The sequence below is a fragment of the Labrus bergylta genome, chromosome 1, assembly GCF_963930695.1.
Source record: "Labrus bergylta chromosome 1, fLabBer1.1, whole genome shotgun sequence".
In the NCBI taxonomy this organism is placed as follows: domain Eukaryota; kingdom Metazoa; phylum Chordata; class Actinopteri; order Labriformes; family Labridae; genus Labrus; species Labrus bergylta.
In genome coordinates this window covers 10,898,169-10,921,648 of record NC_089195.1, presented here as the reverse complement: position 1 = coordinate 10,921,648, position 23,480 = coordinate 10,898,169, and the positions used below count along the sequence as shown (strand labels likewise).

General features: G+C 39.3%; 2 protein-coding genes across 9 annotated transcripts; one reads left to right on the top strand and one right to left on the bottom strand.

The window, feature by feature from the left end:
* Nucleotides 1-540: 540 nt before the first annotated feature.
* prdx2 (peroxiredoxin 2) lies at nucleotides 541-5,387 on the bottom strand. Its single transcript, XM_020641403.3, has 6 exons — nucleotides 5,246-5,387; nucleotides 4,185-4,305; nucleotides 3,787-3,940; nucleotides 1,806-1,928; nucleotides 1,547-1,677; nucleotides 541-921 (listed from the first exon to the last, which is right to left on the bottom strand). Exons 2-6 carry the CDS (start codon nucleotides 4,285-4,287, stop codon nucleotides 839-841), a joined length of 594 nt encoding a protein of 197 aa, XP_020497059.1. The 5' UTR covers nucleotides 4,288-4,305; nucleotides 5,246-5,387; the 3' UTR covers nucleotides 541-838.
* A 3,045-nt stretch (nucleotides 5,388-8,432) lies between these two features.
* On the top strand, nucleotides 8,433-14,922 carry LOC109989590 (protein Wiz). Of its 8 annotated transcripts, none has more exons than XM_020641408.3 (9): nucleotides 8,433-8,656; nucleotides 9,081-9,165; nucleotides 9,350-9,853; nucleotides 9,998-10,780; nucleotides 10,955-11,317; nucleotides 11,521-11,735; nucleotides 11,847-12,036; nucleotides 12,427-12,586; nucleotides 13,892-14,922. In XM_020641408.3, the coding sequence occupies exons 2-9, from the start codon at nucleotides 9,153-9,155 to the stop codon at nucleotides 14,043-14,045; spliced, it is 2,382 nt and encodes a 793-aa protein (XP_020497064.1). In that variant the 5' UTR covers nucleotides 8,433-8,656; nucleotides 9,081-9,152; the 3' UTR covers nucleotides 14,046-14,922. The 8 variants fall into 8 exon arrangements, with proteins under 8 accessions (XP_020497064.1, XP_020497062.1, XP_029134617.1 ...); XM_020641406.3 differs by having other exon boundaries at nucleotides 9,347-9,853; XM_029278784.2 differs by having other exon boundaries at nucleotides 9,054-9,165.
* The last annotated feature ends 8,558 nt before the right edge of the window (nucleotides 14,923-23,480 follow it).

The following is a 23,480-nucleotide window of genomic DNA, read 5'->3' as shown; positions in this document are numbered from 1 at the left end:
GAAACACACACCCACAAAAAAAAAAAAAAAAAAAAAAAAAATCACTGATTTATAGACACAGAATGAGGATTATGACTCAAGACTGCATTGCTCGTCTTATTTTGTGAGTAAAATAAGACGAGCACTCTAACTTTTCTCCACAACAGAGGTAAGTATCTCTAGCTGGAAGGTAATAGGCTGCATGTCTGTGGGGGAAAAAATCCAACAATCCAATATTTCCCAATAAGCGTCAGCACCATTTGGCAATGCCAGGTTGTTATGCTGAGTCAACCACCGCAATAAATCCAACATTAACTAAGACTTCACAGCCATGTCATGCATTTAGATCTGCATTTAGGCACACAGCCCAGGACTGATACACAAAGTTTTAAAAACTATGTCTGTTGGCCTAATAATTAAAAGTAAGTCTTAAAGTCACTTAACTGGTAGGCAACCAAAACGGGTTCAAGTGGTTGTATGGCACCACCATGAGGTCAGATATGGAATTACTTTCAAAATGTTTATCAGTCCAGATACCTTTGTCACACAAACCCACAGTCACCATTTTCCCAATGTTTTAATAAAGTTGGTAGCAAATGATTGACAGCAGAGGGAAAAACAATCAATACTTTTATGAAAAAAGAAACAAAACGTTCAGTGCTTGAGACTATGAGGTGGCCTCACCAATTGTACATTGGACGTACAAAGACAAGATCCCCAATTGAAGGATTTATCGAACAACTTGTGAATTTCTTGAGTTTAACACATTAGATTGGACGCCATGATACTGCTTCACAGGGACTACCCTTATCTGAAGGCAAGTGCTATGGTTAGGGAGACCACTAGAAGATCTTCCCATTTACTGCTTGGAGAAGAAGTCTTTGCTCTTCTCAACGTCAGGGATGATGGTGTCGCTACCTGGTTTCCATCCAGCAGGGCAGACTGTGTAAAGAGAGGAAAAGGTACAAAGTTTGTTAAGTGAAAGACTTTGAACTTTACATACTCTAAGGACAAAGTACAAGTACATGTGTCAATACCCAGGAGGCTAAACTAATAATGCATCCTCTGCCCCAAACTAAGTATGTTTTCCAAAAAAGTTTCAAGCTACAAATAAGCTATTTTTGTTTGTTTTTTAATGAGAATACAGTATATTAACCCAATACCTGAGGCACATGAGCTTTCAAAACACTATTTTCACAGCTCTAGGTGATGAACAGCCTGTCCATCACTCATCAAAAGGATGAGCAAAACTCCATATTTACTAACTTAGAACTGTTCAAACTGAACATATATGAAACAGGATATAAATGACAACCGTCGAGAAAAAAAATAAAAAACATGCAACTGCAAAATAGGTAAAGAACAGCTAGTGATAATATTTCCAGCAGGTGCTGAAGGCTACATGATTAATGTATTAACTTTAATATTCATCATTTTGAGATTCTGGTCAATATAGCTTTAAAGCAGATAGAAAAGCTTTAATAAAGGGGGATAGAGATTTCCACTGAGTATTTTCATATGATACTGGAGAGGGGAACTTTGGGTATTAATAAGAGATGTCACTCACCCTCTCCGTATTTATCAGTGTGCTGGAAGGCCTGGACCAGGCGAAGAGTCTCATCCACAGAGCGACCCACAGGCAAGTCATTGATGGTGATCTGTCTCAAGATGCCCTTGTCGTCTATTACAAACAGACCCCTGCGGAAACATTCATTCAGATTAGAGGAGGCCATTGTCTCCATTGTGTTTGATACGCTTGTTTTATACTACTCACAACTATCGTTTCAAAAGAAAGCTTGTTTTAGAATAACACACGTCTGCCTGACCTGTATGCAATGCCATCATCCTCCTTCAGCACGCCGTAGTCTGCAGAAATTGTCTTGGTTAGGTCAGCCACTAGGGGGATTTTCATATCACCCAGACCTCCCTGCTTCCTTGGTGTGTTGATCCTGCAGAATATAAATAACAATGTAGATAGAGAATCAGATATCAATTGTGTTCTAATAAATTGGGTTGTGGCCTGCTTTCTGTTGGACAGGCAGGTCCCATACACCGGCCATGAGCTTGTGCTAGCTTACTAAATTATCAGCTTTTCCATGACAACAAATGTAATATTCTCAGGTAGCTTGCGGAGTAGGTTGAACCATTAAACGTACACCCCTGCAGTGGGCATTTGAATGTTGTGTTTACAAGCTGCAACGGACCCTACTAGTAACTCTTCATTTAAGGTCTTAATAAAAACAGGACATTTATCAAATTAAAAAGCTTGTTAGGGCTGGGCGGTAAATTGACTAACAATAAACTTGACTTGTAGAAAATCTTGATTTTAAAGAATGAAAATCTAGATTTTCTTTTTAACTTGCTGCGCCGCTTCCCTTGTCTCCCGTAGTTCACATCCTCCCCCTTCGTTTACCTCCGACAGAGTTCCTCAAACATTGCTGAAGTGGCTCTCACTCATCTGTACCCTGAAACTACTAAGTGCTCTTTGAAAGACAAGTTTAAAGCTTGCACTTCAACCCCTAAAGAGAAATTCTGCTTACTTTATTAATCCTTGAAGGGAAATTCAGTTTGCTTTAGGTACATTGTATTGATGAAATAAAAGCAAAAATTTTAGAAGAAAAATAAATTGAGTGTGAATTGAGTGTACTGTGAAAAATGTATATTTCACACACACATATACATATATATATCCACAACTTCCCAGTTTGGGATCAATTAAGTAATTCTATTCTAGAGGTCATATTGCCTAGCCCTAATGCACCGTATTACCAACAAGACATGAGAATGAGGTCCATCTAACACTAATATGTCTCAAAGGTAATACTGTCTTCAAAACCTTGAATAAAGAAATACACCTAATTCAGCAGGGTAGTGCGTTTACAAAGTTAAATTCATCTCACATTCTGATTTCTCTGGAAAATGGGGTTTGATAAAGAAGCCTTTAGCGCTCAGTATATTTGGACTTATCAATACTTTGCAGAAGCGCTGGACAGGAGATAAACTGATAGAGCAGGGTGTGGTTCTTCAGATCTGCAAAACCTCTCACCAACTGTACTTAATAACTGCCAACAAGGGACGTTCTGATCCAAGTCTCTCGTAAACCACCTGCCAAGTGAATACTAACCTCCAAGTAACCCGTAACAATATTTTCTTTAGAAAAAGAAAAGTTGTTGGGAGTTATGCTTACTCCATGTCAGCATGATGGATTTTATTCCCTCAGTTTTTAAAGGGGATATATTATGAAAAATGCACTTTTACAGTGTTCTTGAACATATATTTAGGTAACCCGAGTGAAATAAATCCATCCAGTCCTTTGTTTGTGGTCTGCGTAAGTCTTACAACACAGAGAAAAATGCTCCATTTCAAATTTGCTCTCCTTGTGATGTCACAGTGGGATTCTGGTAAAAGAAAATCCCCTCCACTCCCCTGGTATCTCTAACCCATGGACTCCACCCCCAGCCTAGAACAAAACTTTTGAGCAGGTCTGCCATTTTTATTCTTGCTACAGAGGATTGATGTGTAATGGGAAAACTCAGGGGGGGCTCATTACATTTAAAGAGACACACACACCAAAATGGAGCGTTCTGAGAGCTGGTTTATACAGGGTCACAAACCTCCTCTGGTGCTTGATTCATGTTATATTTTGACCAAAGCACAGCACAGATGTTTCATTTAGACCACACGAGACTGTTTTAAAAGGTGGAAAAGGGGTAGAATATGTCCTCTTTAAGTTTTCAATGCATACAATCACAACATTCACGGTACAACTCAAGTCAGGATTTCCTTGAAGTGGGAAGGAATTCTCACCATGCCAAATGACTGAAGTGAGAGTCCACAGAGCAGCCGATCACCTCACAGCCAATACTGCGGAACTCCTCTGCCCTGTCGCTGTAAGCCACAATCTCAGTTGGACACACGAATGTGAAGTCCAGGGGGTAGAAGAAGAAGACCACATATTTCCCTAAAGGGGAACAGGGGGAGGCTAATGAACCAATACTAGTCTACATAGAATGTAAATACAAAGGTAAAATCAGGAAGCTTTACAACGGAAAAATTAACTATGAAAAATAAAATCTTCATAATGTTCGGTGCTCTGGACTGGAAAACTAGTTTATTAGATCGTGAATATAATGAAAACCTGAAGATGTTAACAGCTGTATGATACCAATGACGTACAAAGCCCATGATTCAGTAGACTGTGTTACCTTTGTAGCTTGACAGCTTGATGTCCTTGAACTGTCCATCCACTACAGCTGTGGCTGTGAAGTCTGGGGCAGGCTTGCCGATTTTAGCGTTTCCAGAGGACATGGTGGTGGTGACAAAGTACTGTGGGAGAGACGGGACATATAGGTACCAGAGGAAATTCCTGATGCTCACACGCCGTCATAGATAAGTTCAGATGGGTGGAGCCTATGGCACTGGCTATGGTAGCATCAAAGCACTCTGGAAACATGTGTCAAAGATTTAACATACATGAACAAGTGCTTTAGGATTTAAACCTAGGGTTTTCATCGCTTTGGTGATTGCAGTATTGCTTCAAAGCTTGTTCAGTTAGGCAAACCACAGAGAGTCACATGCAAGTCATGTTGAGCCAGCAGAGAACAATAGCCTATTAGAAAGCTTACATAAGCAGGATACTCTCATACTAATAAAAGGTGCTTGTTTGATATAAACCTGTTTTAAACAAGGGATGTACATGTGATTTATCCTATCGGAGTTGAATCTTAGGTTATAAGATTTACATAATTGTATTCATTTACACACTAAACCTAGTTTGAGTCAACTAAGCCTTCAGAGCAGCCGTGACCTGTTTATACTTTGAATAATGACGGTGATGGCACGATAAGGTGCTAGTCACAGTCTCAGTTACATATCTAAATGAGAGACTCGTCTTTCCGTCTTCTTTTATGTTACAGAAGCAGCAGACATTGCTTGGTCAAAGGTCAGCTATATTGCATAACACTTTACATTTGAAGTGGTTTGTAAAATGCAATGAAACGAGCAAAAGGTTAAACAAAGCAGGGGCCAGAGTCTTCTCTGTTGCAGCAAAGGGACAAAGAAAAATCCACAGACAGGCCCAACTAGTAAGGAGGGGAGCCACTGACCCCCGCACTGGCTGGCTAGCTGAATGTTAGCTTATCGTTAATGCAAAAAGCCGGATATTTACATTTGTGTAAGTTAAATAGTTTCACCTGCTGTCCGAGCCATGCAAACATAATGTAACTTTGGAAGTAATTAGTCATTCTAAAATAAACGCATTACTCACCTGTCTTTACGTAAAGCCGAGGAGAACTTGGCAGGGATGAAGTCTGCTGCTGGCAGGAGAAGAGAGCACTCAAAGGAGGGACGGCTATATGCAAGGAGGAGGCGGGGCCAGGAGTGACACCCGGAAGTGAAATCACTGCCTTCAAAGTAAACCTAATTCAAATTTACAGTTTTTCTCAGTCGCTTTGGTACATTTCTCGAATCGTCCTCGACATTTGCAAAACTGTGAAGTGCATTCCTCAAAACAATTCGTACAAATAGCAAAACACTGTGGATTACCTGCAAAAGCCAGTCTCTTGCTCAAAATCCTGAGTTCATCTCTCAAAAGTAAATATCTGTGTCAATGAACATGTCAGTGGCATCAGAATGACAAGTCCTTGTGTCATTGTGTACGGATAAGACAGTCAAATTGCTTAGTCATGTTGTCAATATGACAGTGTACTCTGGAGGGGTGTTCTGATATAAACTATGGCTAAAGTTCTGATGACAATTATTGTAAATTGTAAGTTACGCCTTAGTGTATGTGGGAGATTGATTGCAAGAGACTGGACAAGATTCACGTTTACGCTTTTACTGTTTGCACTGTAATTTGTTGACAGGTTGTTGACATGTCATTGCGATACAGAAAGGAAAAGACAGCACTGCATAGCACAAAGAAAAAAAACAAAAGTAGAAATGTGAACATAGGACAATCTCCTTAGGGAAAACTGTACATGCAGTGCTGTAGGAATTACAGTGCAGTCTTCCTACACCTCCTGACGTTCCTGTCTGTTGGGCCACAAATTCTCATCCACATCACAACAGATATCTTCTCTTGTGATGCAGCGTGGAAATAATCTTTTAGAGTGTCTCTGCAGGCATCTGCTGTGATGTCATCACACGCTGCATCCATGGCAGCCAGAAGGGTCATCTGTGTATGTGGCTGGCGATCATATACTTTCCATCTCCATGCTGAGAAATATTCCTCAATGGGGTCAAGGAATGGGGAGTAGGGGGAGAGGAACTCCATCAGCATCCTGTTGTGGGTCACAAACCATTGCCTGATAATGTTGGAGCGATGGAGATTCACCTGGGAGCAATTTACCAATTCAGGACAGATTTAGAAAAAAAGTCTAATAGAAATGTATAGAAATATGCTTCACATAATATGACAACTTGTTCAACCATTTTCAACCATTATGCGATGAACTAATGCCTAAATGTTGTGGGGGGTGAGACTATTCAACAGAGACCCATTATAATACATTTTGATCAACATGACATAAGCAATTGATAATGTAGGAAACAGCAGAGAATTGTACATAATCATTTGCATGGATGTACCAAAGCATTTGCAACTTGTTCAAAGAAATCAGAAACTGCTTTTTTGATGTGCACAAGTGACACAATGATGTGAAGATTGAACGAGTAGTTTTGAAAATTTCAATTCTGATCTGAGAAATGTACCAAAGCAACTGAGAAAAACTGTAAGAAAAACTATCTGCTCTGAACGATATAAAAACAATATGGCATTGCAATCTTTCAGAATATATATGAAAAATATATATGCACCAACAGGTGCAAATCAAAACAGTAAGGACAAATACAGGACAGACATTGTATAATATTAATAATAAAATATAATAAAGAACTTAAAGAACTAAGCCTTTTCTTATAATGTATATTCTTGTACAATACGGAAAAGTTTCTTAGCAACTTAATTTTAGGTGCAAGGGTGAGATACAGCAGCCAATAATTTGGGATGAGCTCCCGTCACTTCTGCGGAAACAGAAACTTTTTGTAATGAAGGTTAGGTTAGGTTCAACCCACACCAAGCCCAAGCCCAGGTTGAAAACTACAGAACAGTTTCACTTCTGAACTTCTTCTAGAGTGTCCGAAGCGCAATGTATCCACAGGGGCGCCTCAAGAGTCAGTGCTCGGTCCCCTTCTCTTCTCCAGACATACCACCTCATTTGGTGCCACTCATGTAAACGTTTTTAGGCACAATACTTTTATTTTATATTTTATTTCTTATTTTTCTTTCTTTCTGTCTTTCTTTCTTTCGTCTTTCTTTCTGTCTGTCTGTCTTTCTTTCTTTCTTTCTTTCTTCTTTCTTCTTTCTGTCTTTCTTTCTTCTTTCTTTCTTTCTTCTTTCTTTCTTTCTTTCTTTCTTTCTTCTTTCTTTCTGTCTGTCTGTCTGTCTGTCTGTCTGTCTGTCTGTCTGTCTGCCTTTCTTTCTTTCTTTCTTTCTTTCTTTCTGTCTGTCTGTCTGTCTGTCTGTCTTTCTGTCTGTCTTTCTTTCTTCTTTCTTTCTTTCTTCTTTCTTTCTTTCTTTCTTTCTTTCTTCTTTCTTTCTGTCTGTCTGTCTGTCTGTCTGTCTGTCTGTCTGTCTGTCTGCCTTTCTTTCTTTCTTTCTTTCTTTCTGTCTGTCTGTCTGTCTGTCTGTCTGTCTTTCTGTCTGTCTTTCTTTCTTTCTTTCTTCTTTCTTTCTGTCTGTCTGTCTGTCTGTCTGCCTTTCTTTCTTCTTTCTTTCTTTCTGTCTGTCTTTCTTTCTTTCTTTCTTTCTTTCTTCTTTCTTCTTTCTTTCTGTCTGTCTGTCTGTCTTTCTTTCTTTCTTTCTTTCTGTCTTTCTTTCTGTCTGTCTTTCTGTCTTTCTTCTTTCTTTCTTTCTTTCTGTCTTTCTTTCTTTCTGTCTTTCTTCTTTCTTTCTTTCTTTCTGTCTTTCTTTCTTTCTGTCTGTCTGTCTGTCTGTCTGTCTTTCTTTCTTTCTTTCTTCTTTCTTTCTGTCTGTCTGTCTTTCTGTCTTTCTTTCTTTCTTTCTTTCTTTCTTTCTTCTTTCTTCTTTCTTTCTGTCTGTCTGTCTTTCTTTCTTTCTTTCTTTCTTTCTTTCTTTCTTTCTTTCTTCTTTCTTTCTGTCTTTCTTTCTTTCTTTCTGTCTTTCTTCTGTCTTTCTTTATTCTTTCTTTCTGTCTGTCTGTCTTTCTTTCTGTCTTTCTTTCTTTCTTTCTTCTTTCTTTCTGTCTTTCTTTCTTTCTTTCTGTCTTTCTTTCTTTCTGTCTTTCTTTCTGTCTGTCTGTCTGTCTGTCTGTCTGTCTTTCTTTCTTTCTTTCTTTCTTTCTTTCTTTCTGTCTGTCTTTCTTTCTTTCTTTCAGCTCTGGATGTTACCACTAGGGTTTTATTTTGGTGAAAAACAAACCGGTAGCGTGCTTGATAACTTCCGCTGGTCTCGTCAGTGTGGGTGAAGCAGCTGTAAAGAGACTGTTCGTTCTGTTTATTTGAGTGAATTGCTTTTTATTTAGACCCCAAAGTCGTTGTTGGGTCTCTGATCCGGAAACTGGGGTTTGTAGTGTGACATTTCTTTGGCTAAAATGTAATTTAATTTGAAATAGCATGTAGCTCACGTTAGCTCCCAAACAAAGGGTGGATCATTCCGGTAGGTAACGCAAGTTAGCTTTTACAGCCTTAATGTTTAAGATGTTTTATCCACTTAAACTCTTAAAGTACCGCTATGTGTATTACCATGTAATGCTCCAAGGTGCACATTGTTAAACAATACGTAACAAACATTTAGACTTGTCTTGGGCTCTTCCTGTTTTATGACATAACATCATTTTCAATGTAAAGTTATTTTCTACAGCACTTCAGATGATTAAAGTGCAGTTATTTATTCACAGTTTACAATCAACATGTTTCACTTTATAGGTTTGCTGTCTGTTTTGACAACTTGTTTGTATTATTAGTGCCTGACTGTTCTTTATTTCAGGGCAGTATTGTCATATTTGCATCACGGACAAGGATATATGATCTCTAACACTTGCCATTTCTTTCAGGATTCATATATTTGATTTATTTCACAGTCTTGAGAAGACCGACAGGATCTGCAAGAAGTCAAACTTCATATTTCTCAGGAACAACCCACATTTTCAGCCATGGATTCTCAAGGTAAGAGACAACATGTTGATTACAGGATTAATGGAAGGACTTTAACACTGACTGTCATGTGTGGACTCAAACAGCAAGATCTGAGTCAGAATATCTATCTCATTTGTTAGCTTAATAGATAACAGACACACCAAGTGGACTCCTTTATATTGCAATGAAATCTCCCATTTATACTTCCCAGCAGCAAACCCTCAGCCAGTCATGTGTGAGGTCTGCGGGACGTACTTTGAGACACGACGAGGGCTCTCCAGTCATGCCCGTCTCCATCTCAGACAACTTGGTGTTACAATGTCAGAAAGCAGTGGGGCTCCAATTGATCTCCTCTACCAGCTCATCCAGGACAGAGATGGCTCCCTACCCGATTTCAAGTCTGAGGCCTCTGTATCCGAGCCAACCGCTCCCAAAAAAGCATCACATCAGGAATCCAGGGCACCTTCAGTGCCAGAGGACAGGAGTGCCTCTGCCAAAGCAGGAAGTAGAGTCATAACAGCATCACAAAAGATGACTCATCAGGGATCTTCAGCCAGACTGAAAGAGCCATCTACCTCTCTCCCCCCTGCATCCCCCTCTGCTCTTGGACTGTTTGAGTCTGAAAGACATGAAGGCACCAGCTCATCCTCCTTAGACCACCAAACCAAAACAAAGCCCATGTGGGCACCACTGGAAACTGATGCTCCAATCACCTTGGGTATGTATGAATTTTGAATAGAAAAGCTGTGTGTTCAAGATGAAGCTTTGACCCTAACGAACCTTATTTTATCATATGAACTCTGATGTCAGGTAGTTAAGAATGTATTTTTTTTTGTCCTAATAAGTGACTCCTTTTTCTCAGACACCAACGATGAGGTCCATGTTTGCCAGCTCTGTGGTTGTTGGTATGAGACCCGCAAAGGGCTGTCCAGTCATGCTCGGGCACATCTGCGCCAAATTGGAATCCCTGACAGTGAGATCAAGGGCAGCCCAATTGATCTTCTATACCAGATCATGGAGGAGGAGGACCTTAAGCCCATCAATATCAAGCAACATAAGGAGCATCCCCAAAACAGCCCTCCTAGATCCTCCTATAAACGTCCCTCTAATCTGTCCTCCCCAGCTGCGTCTTCCCCCAGCAAACGGCCTAAAGTGTCAGAGGATTGTACCTGTATTCTGTGTGGAGAGGCGTTTGAGAATCGTAAAGGCCTGGCCTGCCATGCTCGCTCTCACCTGAAGCAGATCGGAGTGGTTGACCTGTTGGGGAAAAGCTCCGCAATTGAGACTGTCCAGGAGCTGGTCAGCAGCGGCATGCTAGAAGCCTTAAAACCACCCAAAACAAACTCTACAACTAGCTCAGCTTCAGTTCCAGCACTGTCTCCAGCAGCAGGCGGATCACAGACCTCGTTTCCCTCCTCTTCCTCCACTCCAAACCCTGCCAAGAACAGTTCTCATTCTCTTGTTAACAGGGCCCCAAAAGCTAAGAAAGGCTTTCGACTAGCAGTGGACCCCCTTCATAGGAAGCCCAAACCTGAGCCTGTGGAGATCGAGGTTTCCCTTCAAGCGCAAGGATCCAGCAATGGCAGCAACTCTCCCATGCAGGAATCACCTGCTGCTGTTGACCCTTCAAAGCCTCTCAATGCAGGTAAAGCAGAGAAAACTATTCAATTTAATTCATTGTTGTTGAATGCTAGTGGTTAGGGTCATTTTTTTGATTCCTACTATTTGGGAATATTTTTTTTTGCATGTAGTCTTTCTTTGTTTTTGTATTAGAGCCATTGATTATGTGTCTTCTTTATTTTACCTGAACCGTTCACAGTGGCCTCCACAGATGAACAGTCCCCTCCTACAGTCCTCTGTGATTACTGTGGCCAGCTGTTTGAGACTCGCAAAGCCCTGTCATGCCACGCCCGCGCCCACCTGCGCCAGCTCGGCCTCAGCTGGTCGATCAAAACCTCCCCAATCGATCTTCTCAAAGAGTTTATGATACATGGTGAAGAAGGCAGGAAAGTGTCTACGTCAGGCAGGTCATCAGGCAAAGCCACGTGGACCCCTCAAGGCTCCAAAAGGTCCCTGGACAGCCTCCAGTCCGGGGAAGCAGCCACCAAGCCCTGCATCGCACCTCTTGATTTTTCCATGAAAGACAAATCTCCATCCTCCAAGAGTGGCTCCTCACACAGTGGTGAGACATTAAATGGCTATTAATAATAGTATAAATCTAGTTCTTTTTTAAAGCTAAGCTGTGTTTACACCTGTGTTGCCATTAAGAAAAGTTTTATTCTGATTTGTAGAAATTATTAAATGATTAGTAATTCCTTCCCAAACTGTCACTGGTGATATAGAAACTTATGGTTTAAAAATCTTTCACTCCTCTTTTTGTGTCAGACACTTCCTGTGAGCTTTGTGGGTTCGATTTTGAAAACCGCAAGGCCCTGGCCAGTCATGCAAGAGCCCACCTGCGACAGTTGGGAATCATAGAATGGAAGACAGATGGAGCAAGTTCGCCAATCGAGCTGCTCAATGAGTTGATCCGAAGGGACCCAGCCAAGGTAGCAGCAATAACCCAGCGCTATAGAAGAAGAGACCTTCACAACAGGAAGGTAAGCTGTCCTCTAAAATATATATAATATAATAATTCCCATTTAGAATCAGATAACTGAGCAATACGTGAGGCGTTAAATTCTGACTTGCTGTTCAACTATTTCTTTAAGTCTGGGAGAGCTGTTGCCTCACCCTCGCTGTCAACAGACTCTGACTCAGTGCCGGGCAGCAGTCCGAAGGCAACGGCGCACCACCATCAGCACAGGAAGGGAAGAGAATACTCAGGCTTATCAAGACCCTCACAAGGCCACACACGGACTTTTGGAGCCCACAGTGACCCTAATGTGCGCCCTAGAAGCGGTAAGATATAGAAGTACCTGGATACAGACTGGTGCCGGGATGTTAGAAAAATAACTACAAATTTGAGAACCTACACAGATAACCAAAAAAGTCATGGACATTTGTTCCTGCTTGATACAGGTCATCAATAATTTCCATGATGCATTCATGGAAATGTTTAATTTCCCCCATGTATATTAAGGCTATTTCTGAACATTGTTAAAAATGGTAGATTATTTGAACAATACAACTGCAACACACAAGGCCAGTTGTTAATTTTGAGCCAATAGTTTTTTATATGGCAGTACATTAACATGGGATTTAAGTATTTACCTTTAATATGCACCTGTAATACATATGTACAGTAATTGATTCTGCACGTTATTCTAATACCTTTTTGTGTGGTTTCAGGGGTCCATCAACTTAAACACACGGTACCTGCTCAGGGAGAAAATCAGGACACCAATTCCCAGCAGCCTTCACGGTCAGGTAGCATCCCTGCTATGCTGCCAAAGCCCCCTCTAACACAGCTGGTCAAACTCGTGGGTAAAATGTACTCCCTCAAGTGCAGGTCAGTCTAAAATGTTGAAAATATGAAGTATTACATTTCCAGTGTCTATTCTGTGAATAACAGGGTTTTCAGCAGAGAAATAGACCAATAGGGTGATATAATATAAATAATGTAACTCTCAGGCGAGGCAAGTTTAAAGTTAGCAGATTTCAGCAATATGAAAAGTGTCATGACAAAAGGAGAAAGTAACCCAGAACTTCCCCCAGATATGTGTGCATTGCGTGTCCACTCTGTTCTGTCACGGCTCGGTGCACCCTCATCCGTCAACACCCACAGGCTGCGTTCACGGAGCAGCACAGCCGGACAGCTGGAGTGCAGAGACAAAGGAATAAATTATACACGCGACAGTGCAAGATAACACGATGTATGTGGTATAAAATCCCTCATAAACACATCAACAAACACACATTTGGTCATTGTTCTGAACCGACCAAAACGGAGTGTTTTATTCTGAAAATAAACCGGATGTTTTAATGTTGATTCGATGTTTGACTTCCCGCCCCGCTCGATCTTTTCTGTGGTAAATTGATGCTTTGTCTCTGGCATCTGGCAAAAATAGAAGCCTTGCGTATCTGCTGTGGACTGCTGGAACTGAGACGCAGTGTAGCCAGTGGAAGCACATGCATTGACTTAAGTGAAAAACTATCAGCACCGCTGTGGTAATGGAGTGGAGAGACAGACCGAACACACATCTGGTGGAGTTTAGGAACACATTACAAGAAAACATTTGAACAGTTGTTTCAACAAGCCCATAGAACCCAAAGGAAGAAGAAATAAGGAGAAAAAGGACAGTTGTAAAAAAATATATATATTTAAAAGAACTGAGAGATTCAACTGATCTGCAGTTTAGTAGTATGTGAAACTGAATACTGCTTCTCCATGTTTGGTTGTGACTCTCTCATCATGTTGTTCTCCAGTTGGTCATGAAATATAATGTGGTGAGCTGTGAGCTGAAATGATGCCACAGTCTGAGTTCAAGCAGATGTAATTAAAGATCTTAACAGGAGCAGTCTGAGTGCTGTGATGGGGTTGAAAACCTGTGTGGAGACATCAAAGCACTTATTAAGTATTACAACGTTGTTTAACTGTTGACAAGCAGCTTTTTCAATTATTTTACTCATGAGACAACCTGTATCAGATCCGATCCCATAACTTAAACAACAGTGATAAATGTTGAATCTTCGTCTATAGCTCAGACAATCACACGATGCCTCCTGCTGATTCATAACATTCTGAATGTTATTAATTGTTGTTCCCAATTTAAAGAAGTTAAGATAACACTCTGCTCTTCTTGCTGCCGTGCAGGTTCTGTGAGAAAGTGTTCCATGGACCTCTGTCCGTTCAAGAGCAGTGGATCACACACCTGCAGGAGCACATCCTGTGTCTGGGCTACAAAGGCAAAGCCTCTCCTCCTGCACCAGTGGCAGCTCCAGCACTCGTCCATCCAGTCGCTGTCTAGTCAATGGAACCTGTCTGTCATTCAGATTGAAGAAGAACTCATTTCTTTGTGTCAATGTTAGTGTTTATATGGTCAGAAAAGTGAAAACTAGATGTTCCCCCTTTTGTCCTGGAGAGGGCATACATGAGCCGTACAATAAAAGCAGCAGGTTGTAATCCACTCAGGTCAAATCTACCAGCAACAATAGATCACAATACTGGTCACTTGTATTTTGAAATGGTTCATCCCTCAATTTGATGCCCAGTGTTTCCTCCTCCTGCTCATAAATCGTTATGTTTGTAAAGATGTGAATTGTGTTTGACTGGATTTAATGTTGCACTCTAAGAGAAAAGTACTGATTGATGATTTTCTCTTTTGATTTTGTCCTACAGAGCAAGACGGGTATGTTCACCATATCACACACTTAATCTCCTTTACCTTAAATGCCTTTCAATGGAGTTTTATGAGTTTATTTTTTTAAGTGTTTTACAATTAGTCAGGAAACATCAAGATGTTTTCACAAGGATTTTTTTCTTGACTAACATCAAGCTGGTGCCACTAAGTCAGATGCAGAGTTAGTCTCCAACTGTGGACAACTTGGTATAATAAAGTGAATATCAGAAATGTATTCGTGATTTCAGTTCTTGCTCTTATCTTAAGGCATACCTGCTGATAATGTGATGTTTTCTTGTGCACATTTTACATTTCTATTTTTAATGCTTATTTAAGAAAAAAATCTGTCTTGTATCTAGTCTATGAAATGTCTTTTTTTTCTTTCTTTTTTTTAAACCAATGGCATTTAAATACAAATCAGTGGATGTAACAATGTACAACTTGCAATTTGCCGAGGGGCCCTGAGCTCACTATAATACATAATAAAGTTAGTCCACATTTCCAACACGTGATTTTATTTCTTAGGCTTTTACAAACAACACATTGTACAGTTTTCTATTTAAATTGTGAAATCAGATACATCTAGACTGGGCTTTTTTTTTTTACTAGAGGCTACTCTATCGAATGTTTAGGGCCAGGGACCTATTAAAAAAGATCAAATGTTTTAAACTAGTTGGATCAAAAACATCTTGAACTTTTAAGAATCAGATATGTAATTGTTCTTATCAGAAAATACTTAAGCCAAACTTGTATTTTCAATACCAATCCTTCAAGTTCTCGTCTTCTGTCAATAATGTGGCTTTAAATTAGATTTCCTTCACTTTCCAGGGCTGAAGCCATCACTGTGTCAACAAAGGGTCATTCATTTCTCTGCCTGTATTGACACTGCAGAAGGTTCTCTATTCTGCTCCATGAGACACCGTGTGAATCGTTTAGCCAAAGGGTAAAGATTTCAAATGGTTTACTCTGGACACACTGTTGAAGAATAATCTGCATCTTGTGTGTAAAACAAGAAACCAGTTTTTTTTAAGATGGGAAGTATATGTAGAAAATATTATTCAAATATCTAATGAATTTGGCTGCCCAAGTGTCACTCCTACTTCCGTCTCTTTAGTGGTGGAAATAAAAAAAAGAGGTTAAAGAAAGAGGAAAATCTTTGTGCATTTGTGACTGGTGTGTAATGAACTGGTACTGAATGCACCATCTATAATGCAGTGAAGTAGTGAAAACACCTTACAGGAGAGGCTGAGAGAGGATGATATATTATAGCTTTCCATGCAGCATAACCATCAATCATCTCTGTTCTACTCTGTCTCCACAGTGCAGTCCATGGTCTCCACTTCCCTCTCTGTGTGCCATGTATAACTGATATGTCTCCTGCAGTCTCATTCTTTGTAATTCACTACCAAAGGGACATGGCAGTGATTCAAATTACTCTTGACCACAGATATAGAAATCTGTTTTCTGCTCCTCTGATTTGCCAACCTTAAGGCATCTTCAGAGGGAATAAGTTAACACCATAGTTGTTAATGTCAATGTTAGACTGATCAGTCCATTAACATGCTTTGTAGTTGCTGCTAATAACACACATACCTTTTACCATTTTTACTGATGTGTGTTTTTACAAATCTAATAAAGACTTTGGCCTAGACCTACTTGTTCTGCAGGTCTGTAGTGTCTGGAGATAACATTTCTTATGAACTGTCACTATAATAATAATAATAATAATAATAATAATAATAATACATTTTATTTAAAGGCGCCTTTCAAAACTCTCAAGGTCACCTTACAGAGCAGAGATAAAAGTAACAACACAACGATAAAATTAACATTAAAAACACAAAAAACACAAATGTACAAGATGTAAAGGAGTTATGAGAACGGGTGGAGAATGATCAGACTGAATATGCCAGTTTAAAAAGATGTGTTTTGAGATGAGATTTGAAAATGGAGAGAGAGTCGATATTACGGATTTGTGGTGGGAGGGAGTTCCAGAGGTAGGGGGCAGAGCGGCTAAAGACCCTGGACCCCATGGTAGACAGGCAGGCGGGTGGTGCAGTGAGTTGAATGGAAAAAGAAGACCTAAGAGTGCGGGTAGGTGTGTTGATGTGCAGGAGTTCAGAGAGGTAAAGTGGAGCAAGGTTGTGGATGGCCTTGAAGGAGAGGAGCAGAATTTTTAAGGTGATGCGATGTTTAACCGGGAGCCAATGAAGGTGTTGTAGGACAGGGGTGATGTGATTAACAGAGGGCGTTCTGGTGATGATGCGAGCGGCAGAGTTCTGGACCAGTTTGTGGATGGACTTGAGAGGGAGACCAAAGAGAAGGGATTTGCAGTAGTCAGTGCGGGATGTAACCAGGGTGTTGACGAGGATGGCAGTACTGCTGGGAGTGAAGGACGGGCGATTAATGTTACGTAGATGGAAATAAGCAGACCGGGTGACATTATTGATGTGAGTTTGGAATGATAGTGTGCTGTCTAGAATGACACCCAGACTCTTAACCTGAGGGGAGGGAGAAACTGAGGAGGGATCAATAGCCAGATAGAATAATAATATTTTTTCTCTGATTATATATTCCATTAGATTAATTATAAAGATTAAATTTATGTGTAAATGGAGGACATTTGATATTTATGTAGTAGGCTGGGAGATGCTGTTAGCCCAAACCATAATGTTTTGCTCAACTTTAAAGATAGTTTTGGTGCTTTAACCAAACAGGGTCTGTTTCACCAACTGTGATAAAATGATCACAGGCACCAGAACTCACAAGTTCATTTTTATACATTTTACTTTTTTTTTTATCAGGAGAAGGGAATAATGGATTCAAAATGTAGTGTATTAGTAAGGAGACACCGCACATGTTTTATTAATACTCATCTTTGTTATTGCGTTAATTGCTGCAGCAGAAGACTTGTTAATGTTTCACATGTCAGATGTCAGGACAACTCAAAACGTCTTCTGTTAGAAAGTTTTATAAAACAACCTTATTTTAGTCCAAATACCAGAGAGTTTAGGAACCTCTAATGTTTCTTTCCTTGAACAGGAGGTTTTAGTTAACGAGTGTTTTGGGGATGAGGTGGGGATCAATAAGGAATAAAGCTTTCTTTCCCTCCTCGAGTGTGTCTATGACTCAGTGTCTGGAAGTAAATTCTTCCAACATCGGTAGTATGATTTATAGTATGTTTTCCAGGCTTGGCAGAAGATGCAGTTTTATCACACAACTTGTGGCTTCACATTCATGCCTTAGAGGGGACAGATTCAGAGTAATTTAACTTTTCTGTTTCTCCTTTTTAGCTGCTTTTCAGTTTTCTAGTTTAATCTTTATTTATTTTTGGATTACTTTTAATAACCTTCAAGTGGAGCCTATAAGTTCAAACACAGGTGACTTGTTGATGTTCGTGGAAACATCAATGCATGCAAAAGAAAGAAAGCCATCAGGGCCATCGATTACAGGGTGTGATTCAGCATTTTTCTGTGCTGTACTTTTCAGTCAGTTATGATCAGGTCAGCAGACTCAACTTGGCTGCTGAGGTTGCCAGTTTTGCATTGTGTTGTTTGGCAGTGTACAGACTCCACTGACACTGGATATCAGAGGTAAGCTGGTGGCTGTGCTGCTACTGGTCGTATTATGCCAGTGTTCTTCAGACTGCTCCAGTGACCCTGTATGACTCCTCTGTCGGGGTCACAACAGATCCTGGATCAGTCACACAGAATCTAAAAACCAATTTGCCACAAATATTTGTATGCCTCCCAACACTTTACATTGGACCAATCACTGCTATGTAAGCCTATTTTTTTTATTCTAGCCCAGACTCCTGTTTGCGTAGCTAAATAAGAAGTTAACAAGGAAAAGTTTGCAAAGGAAATGAACTAAACATAACACAAGCACAGCCAATGAGTTAACAGATCCACCCCCAACCTTCACTGTGGAGTTGAACAATTTGAATGATAAAAACGATTTGTATTGCAAAACTGCCTCCGATTACATACCACAGAGCACCATTATGCTACCTCAGATATAAAAGTATCAAACTGTTGAGTATTAATTTGTTTAAGCACAAAGAAAACACAGAGAGAACCTCATAACCTCTCTCTGATGGGTACTGATTGTGCAGAGTATTGCAAACAAATTATATATATATAAGCTTAACACACATAGACCCAATCAGTCAAACACACACACACACACACACACACAAGCGCGCACGCACACACACACGCACGCACGCACGCACACAAATGTACAAAATAAGTTCTAACGTATGAGGACAATCTCTTTATAATTTGATCAGTATGGGACTAGGAGCCTCCCCTCAAAGTTTTACTGGAAACCATTTCAGCTAATCTCCTCTGAACTTTAGCCCTGATCAAAAATACACCGTGTCCTCAAGAGCAATGTGTCAGAAAAAACTCAGTAGATGAGTACACTGGAAATTTCAGGCCCATTTAGTTTCCTGTAAAGTATGACTGCATTGCCAAATGAGAACAAATCAAGTTGAAGTTGAAAAGATTGGGTTATATTTAAACTATTGAGCAAAGAAAAATAAGAAAAATCATGATAGAGGATCAATTAAATAGATGGAACCAATTGTTCAATAATATGTGAATAATTTAATAATAAAATAAAGCTTACTGTGTGAGATTAAAAAAAGAAGTATGTGTGTATTTTACAGATTTGAAGACATGAAGGAAGATAGGATATTATTCATTTTCTTGAATAATACTCTAGATACATACATAATACATAATACTCCTAATAACACTACTAGATATTTCAAGAATTATTTGGCTTAGCCATATAAGGCTATTTTCATAACTGAGCCATTTTAATTGCATATTTCCCTTAGCGATTGGTTTTCTTTCTTTGCAGGTTTGACTGTGGTCCATTCAGGAACAAAAATCATTCCATCTGTTTTCATTTAATAGTAAGTTGTGTAACTTGCAAATGATTTCTTTTTAATTTCTTGCAAATAATCTCCCCCCCCCCGTTTGTCCCAACCCTACTTCCTGCATATCACTCTATCCCAATGTTCACTGAAAAACAAAAAGATAATAATACAAAAGAAAATAATTTACATAGTTGACATTGTTGTTTCTCAGAATCATGTTTAAGGTCTTGGTTGCCTTAAAAACATCTGCAATAGCTGCTCTACCGTGATAGCATGTGATTGTGCTTCTTCTTGAAGTATTGATCATGAACTTTGTTACAGCACATAAATATTCAAGTGATTTGTTTTACCTGCTGAACATTTCCTCTCTGATCTGACAAAACTGATTGGGTTGATGTTGTCTTAGTAAGGCAAGCAAACACTCTGTGGCTGTGTAGACTACTGACACACACAGGGACTATCATAGCACTTTTTTTTTAAGAAATAGGTGCTCACATTATTTATCGCATGGAGCAGTCAAAGTATATATGTGGAGTTTATACATTTCATTCAGTGACGCCTCTACAGTTCTGTGATACTCTACAGGCAAACTCCAAATATGGAACGGGGTGGGGGGACCACAATTTTCTAAAAGCATGCTTCATGATTTTACCGTCTGTGGTGTTTATATTGATGCCTCATACGGTAGTGAGCACAGGCTAATGTAACTGCTTCTGAACAAATAGTTTGGCTATACTGAACAGTGGTTGACTCAAGTTGTTTCATGACAGATTATTTTCCCATCTCTATTTTTAGAAGGAGAACTTGAAAAAAGCAATGTCAAAGTTTAAAAAAAAAAAAAAAAACATGTTCGTGAGGAACTCTAAGTATACATCGTTGTTGGCGCCCCCTGTGGAAATAAACAGTATCTTTTCTCTTTGTTGATCTTCATCAAGTTGTGTCTTCTGACCGAATGTCAAAGTGGTCCAAAACATCAGTCAAAAATATGACTCTGTAATTACTGTAAATCATTGCTGTGAAAAATGTAAACAAAAGCTGTAGCAGCATGTTGTCAATATCTTTTTGTGACATAAGCATTAAAAGCTGCTATGCAGAAATACAAATTTTGTTGCCAATGGTCTGGTTTGCTTTAGTTGGTCATATAGAGATATCAGTATTCATTAGGTTTCATAACCAGCTAAATATTCCTCACAGCAGCTCTTGACACCCTTATGTTAGATCTATAAATACAAATGAATTTGACATTTGATCAGTTTGTCAAATATAGCTTTATTTCTCTTACTTACCAATGTATGAGCAAACAAAATAACTTGGAAACTATTGGTGATTTTTTTTTAAAGAAGAAACCAATACACATGGTCATGATAATTCATACCGAAGATAACTCACTGCCACCAACTTAAAGATAAATGGTGCTTTGTTTCCCTTGTGGTTGCAGAGAGACACTAATGACCTTTCCATGATGAATCTTGTTTACACCCTGACGTCAGGTCTATATTGGCAGGCCTGTTGGTTGAGAGTAACAAACAACATACCTCAGTTGTGTCTGCTAAGAATTGCATCAATCTGATTGGATTCAAGACTTTGTATTATTCCTGTTAAAGTAAGAAGAAACCTGAGTGTATTTGTAAACAAACACGATGGCTAACTAGTCCATTGGTCTTATCTCCTGCCAGTGTCACCGCTGTCCCACACACACTCCTCTGCCTCTATCTCTGCGTGATTCATCTTTAGTTGCTGCTTATCAAATCTCACATTAGCTGTTTATAGACAGTGGTGGAAGTCAGCCAATGGATTCCTTTTGTGACTTGATGACACCAGTACAATAATCCGGTGTCCTCTCCACCCAGAGACACAGAGCTCAGTCAACACATCAGCGAAGAAAGGCTTTGATATCAAATCCTCAAGCTGGAAAGTTCAACCACCCTATTTCTGGCCTACAGCTACAATGTTATTGGTTTGTCCTGAACCGCTCTGGGAATTTTTCCCATAAATTTTACACAACAAACATTTTGGGACATTCTGCATCTCCCCATCTGCAGAGACTAGAAATATTGATGTGTAATGACTTATAAAATCTGTCCCAGTCTTATTCCTACGAGAACCCACCAGAACGAGAGGTAAACATAATCTAAGGTTGCAAAACTGCAGATCTCATTTAGAAAACAGAATAGCTGCCAATATGTTGGAAAGTGCCAAAATGAATGTTCAGTGCTGTTCTAATATCCCTGAAACATTGTGATCTTAAGAATCCAACCCAAAGGACCCATTCACCGTTAAGTTCATTGTTTCATCACCCCTATGCCTTTCCCCCTTTTTTTCCCTCTGAAATCTGTTATTCATTGGTTGAAGATGTTTAGAAGCCAAGAGAGCCAATACCTACAGGTCAAAGTCCTCAGTATAACTGAGAAACATACTCAAGTGCTGCCTCTGGGATAAAAAAAAAACCAACCTGTTCTTTTGATGGTATTGATCTCAAATCCATCAGGATGACTGAACAAGGGGAGGAAAAAACTTGACACATCATCCCTGTTGGACCTGTGTGCGTATGTCCAGTTTTTTTAAGGGTTGTGCTTCTACATCTGCAAGACAAGAAAACAAGACTTCATTTATTTCCTATAATGCCTATAACTTCAGTAGATCATAATACAGTATATACTGTATATTTGATAGGTAGATTTCATTGATTTTGACACACCATCAAACAGTACAAGGGAGGTCTGATTAAGAAAACATTTGTTTAGGCCATTATTTTTTATTGAATGACTGTTTAACCATGGAAATCACATCTAGATGAAAATGCAAAAAATCGATCAACTCCAATATGAATGTTTGTAGTAGAAACATCACACTGAATCAGTTTATAATCATTTGTGGAAGAGGTATTCGAGCTTCTCCCAAAAAGACCTTGCTTAGAGTAGATACATTAAATTAAGGGATTAACACTGTATGACTTTGAATCATATGACTAAACCCTTGAAACTCTTCAACTGCTGAGCTTATCCAAAGTAGTCCAAATATGTAATTTAACAAATCTTTCTTATAGGTGCAGTTTCAAAATTCAGAATGTATTCATTATTTGGGAACAGATTTGGCAATGTTTCACTTTTATGGTGAGGATGGCTTGTGGCAGGATCTTTACTTCTTGTTCTGTCTTGGAGAATGACAACACAAGTGCATGCATCGTGACACTTAGAGTTTCAAACGCGTGCAACATTTTCTGGGTTTTGCATGGCCCATAAACCTTTTTATCCACTTTAAAGCCCATCAACTGCAATCTTGAATATTAGTTTCATAAAGATATGTTTATAATAAATCCAGCAAGGCACAAGAATATGGGCTACAAAATTGGGTAATATACATTTCCAAGGTGAACAAGAGAGTAACAAGTAGGATTCATTAATAAGACAAAGAAGCATGTCTGGCAGGGAAGTAAATCACCTGAGATAAAAGTGTCCGCTAAATAAAACTGTCACATTGTAAGTACTGTTGTGGTGCACAGCTGCATAATACTTCTTAGCTTCATAGAGTGCAGTAGTCTACCAAAATTAAAGAAAATATTCTTCCATTTTAGTGAATGAAAATTATATTCAGAGTTTCTTGGGAATTATGTACTTAAAACTTGTGTTGTCTACCTTTATTTCAGTGAAACTACTGGAAAATTACATTCAGTCTCCAACTGATTGTTTATATAGCAGGAACTCAGACTGTTTTGTTTAATCTCTGTCAAAAGGAGTATAAGTCTGCTCTTGACCTACTGGCTTGAACATCAGAGAGAATTGCAGACTGAAAGCTGGAACACAGAACCCATTAATCACCAGGAACATTGGACTCTATGTCTTTTAAAAATAAAGTTACTGCATTTACTGTGATACCAATTACTGGGCAATTGAAGAACTAGAAGTCATTGGAAGGACTCTAAGGGAGTAATTACAGTCATAGTTATAACATGCATTCAGTATTTAAAATATTCTGTTGTCTCTGATTTCCCAGGCTGCTCCATGAATCAAAGGATGATGATGTTTACTGGTGCCGAATCGACAGTATCTAATCATTACAATCATATACAGTTTAACGTTATAGTAATCTCTTTAAGCTCACTCTGTAGTCACTCAAAACAGGATGTGATTACAACCTTTTTCATTATCATATTTTGGCAAAAAAAGAAGTGGCTC

Bases quoted from the DNA above. Each gene is read 5' to 3' on its own strand.
- prdx2 (XM_020641403.3), bottom strand. From the start codon at position 4,287: ATGTCCTCTGGAAACGCTAAAATCGGCAAGCCTGCCCCAGACTTCACA. The intron at 1,929-3,786 runs GTGAGAATTCCT...TATATTCTGCAG, and splicing joins CACTTCAGTCATTTGGCATG to GATCAACACACCAAGGAAGC. The intron at 922-1,546 runs GTGAGTGACATC...CTCTTTACACAG, and splicing joins CACTGATAAATACGGAGAGG to TCTGCCCTGCTGGATGGAAA.
- LOC109989590 (XM_020641406.3), top strand. The intron at 12,037-12,426 runs GTAAGATATAGA...GTGTGGTTTCAG, and splicing joins TAATGTGCGCCCTAGAAGCG to GGGTCCATCAACTTAAACAC. The intron at 12,587-13,891 runs GTCAGTCTAAAA...GCTGCCGTGCAG, and splicing joins ATGTACTCCCTCAAGTGCAG to GTTCTGTGAGAAAGTGTTCC.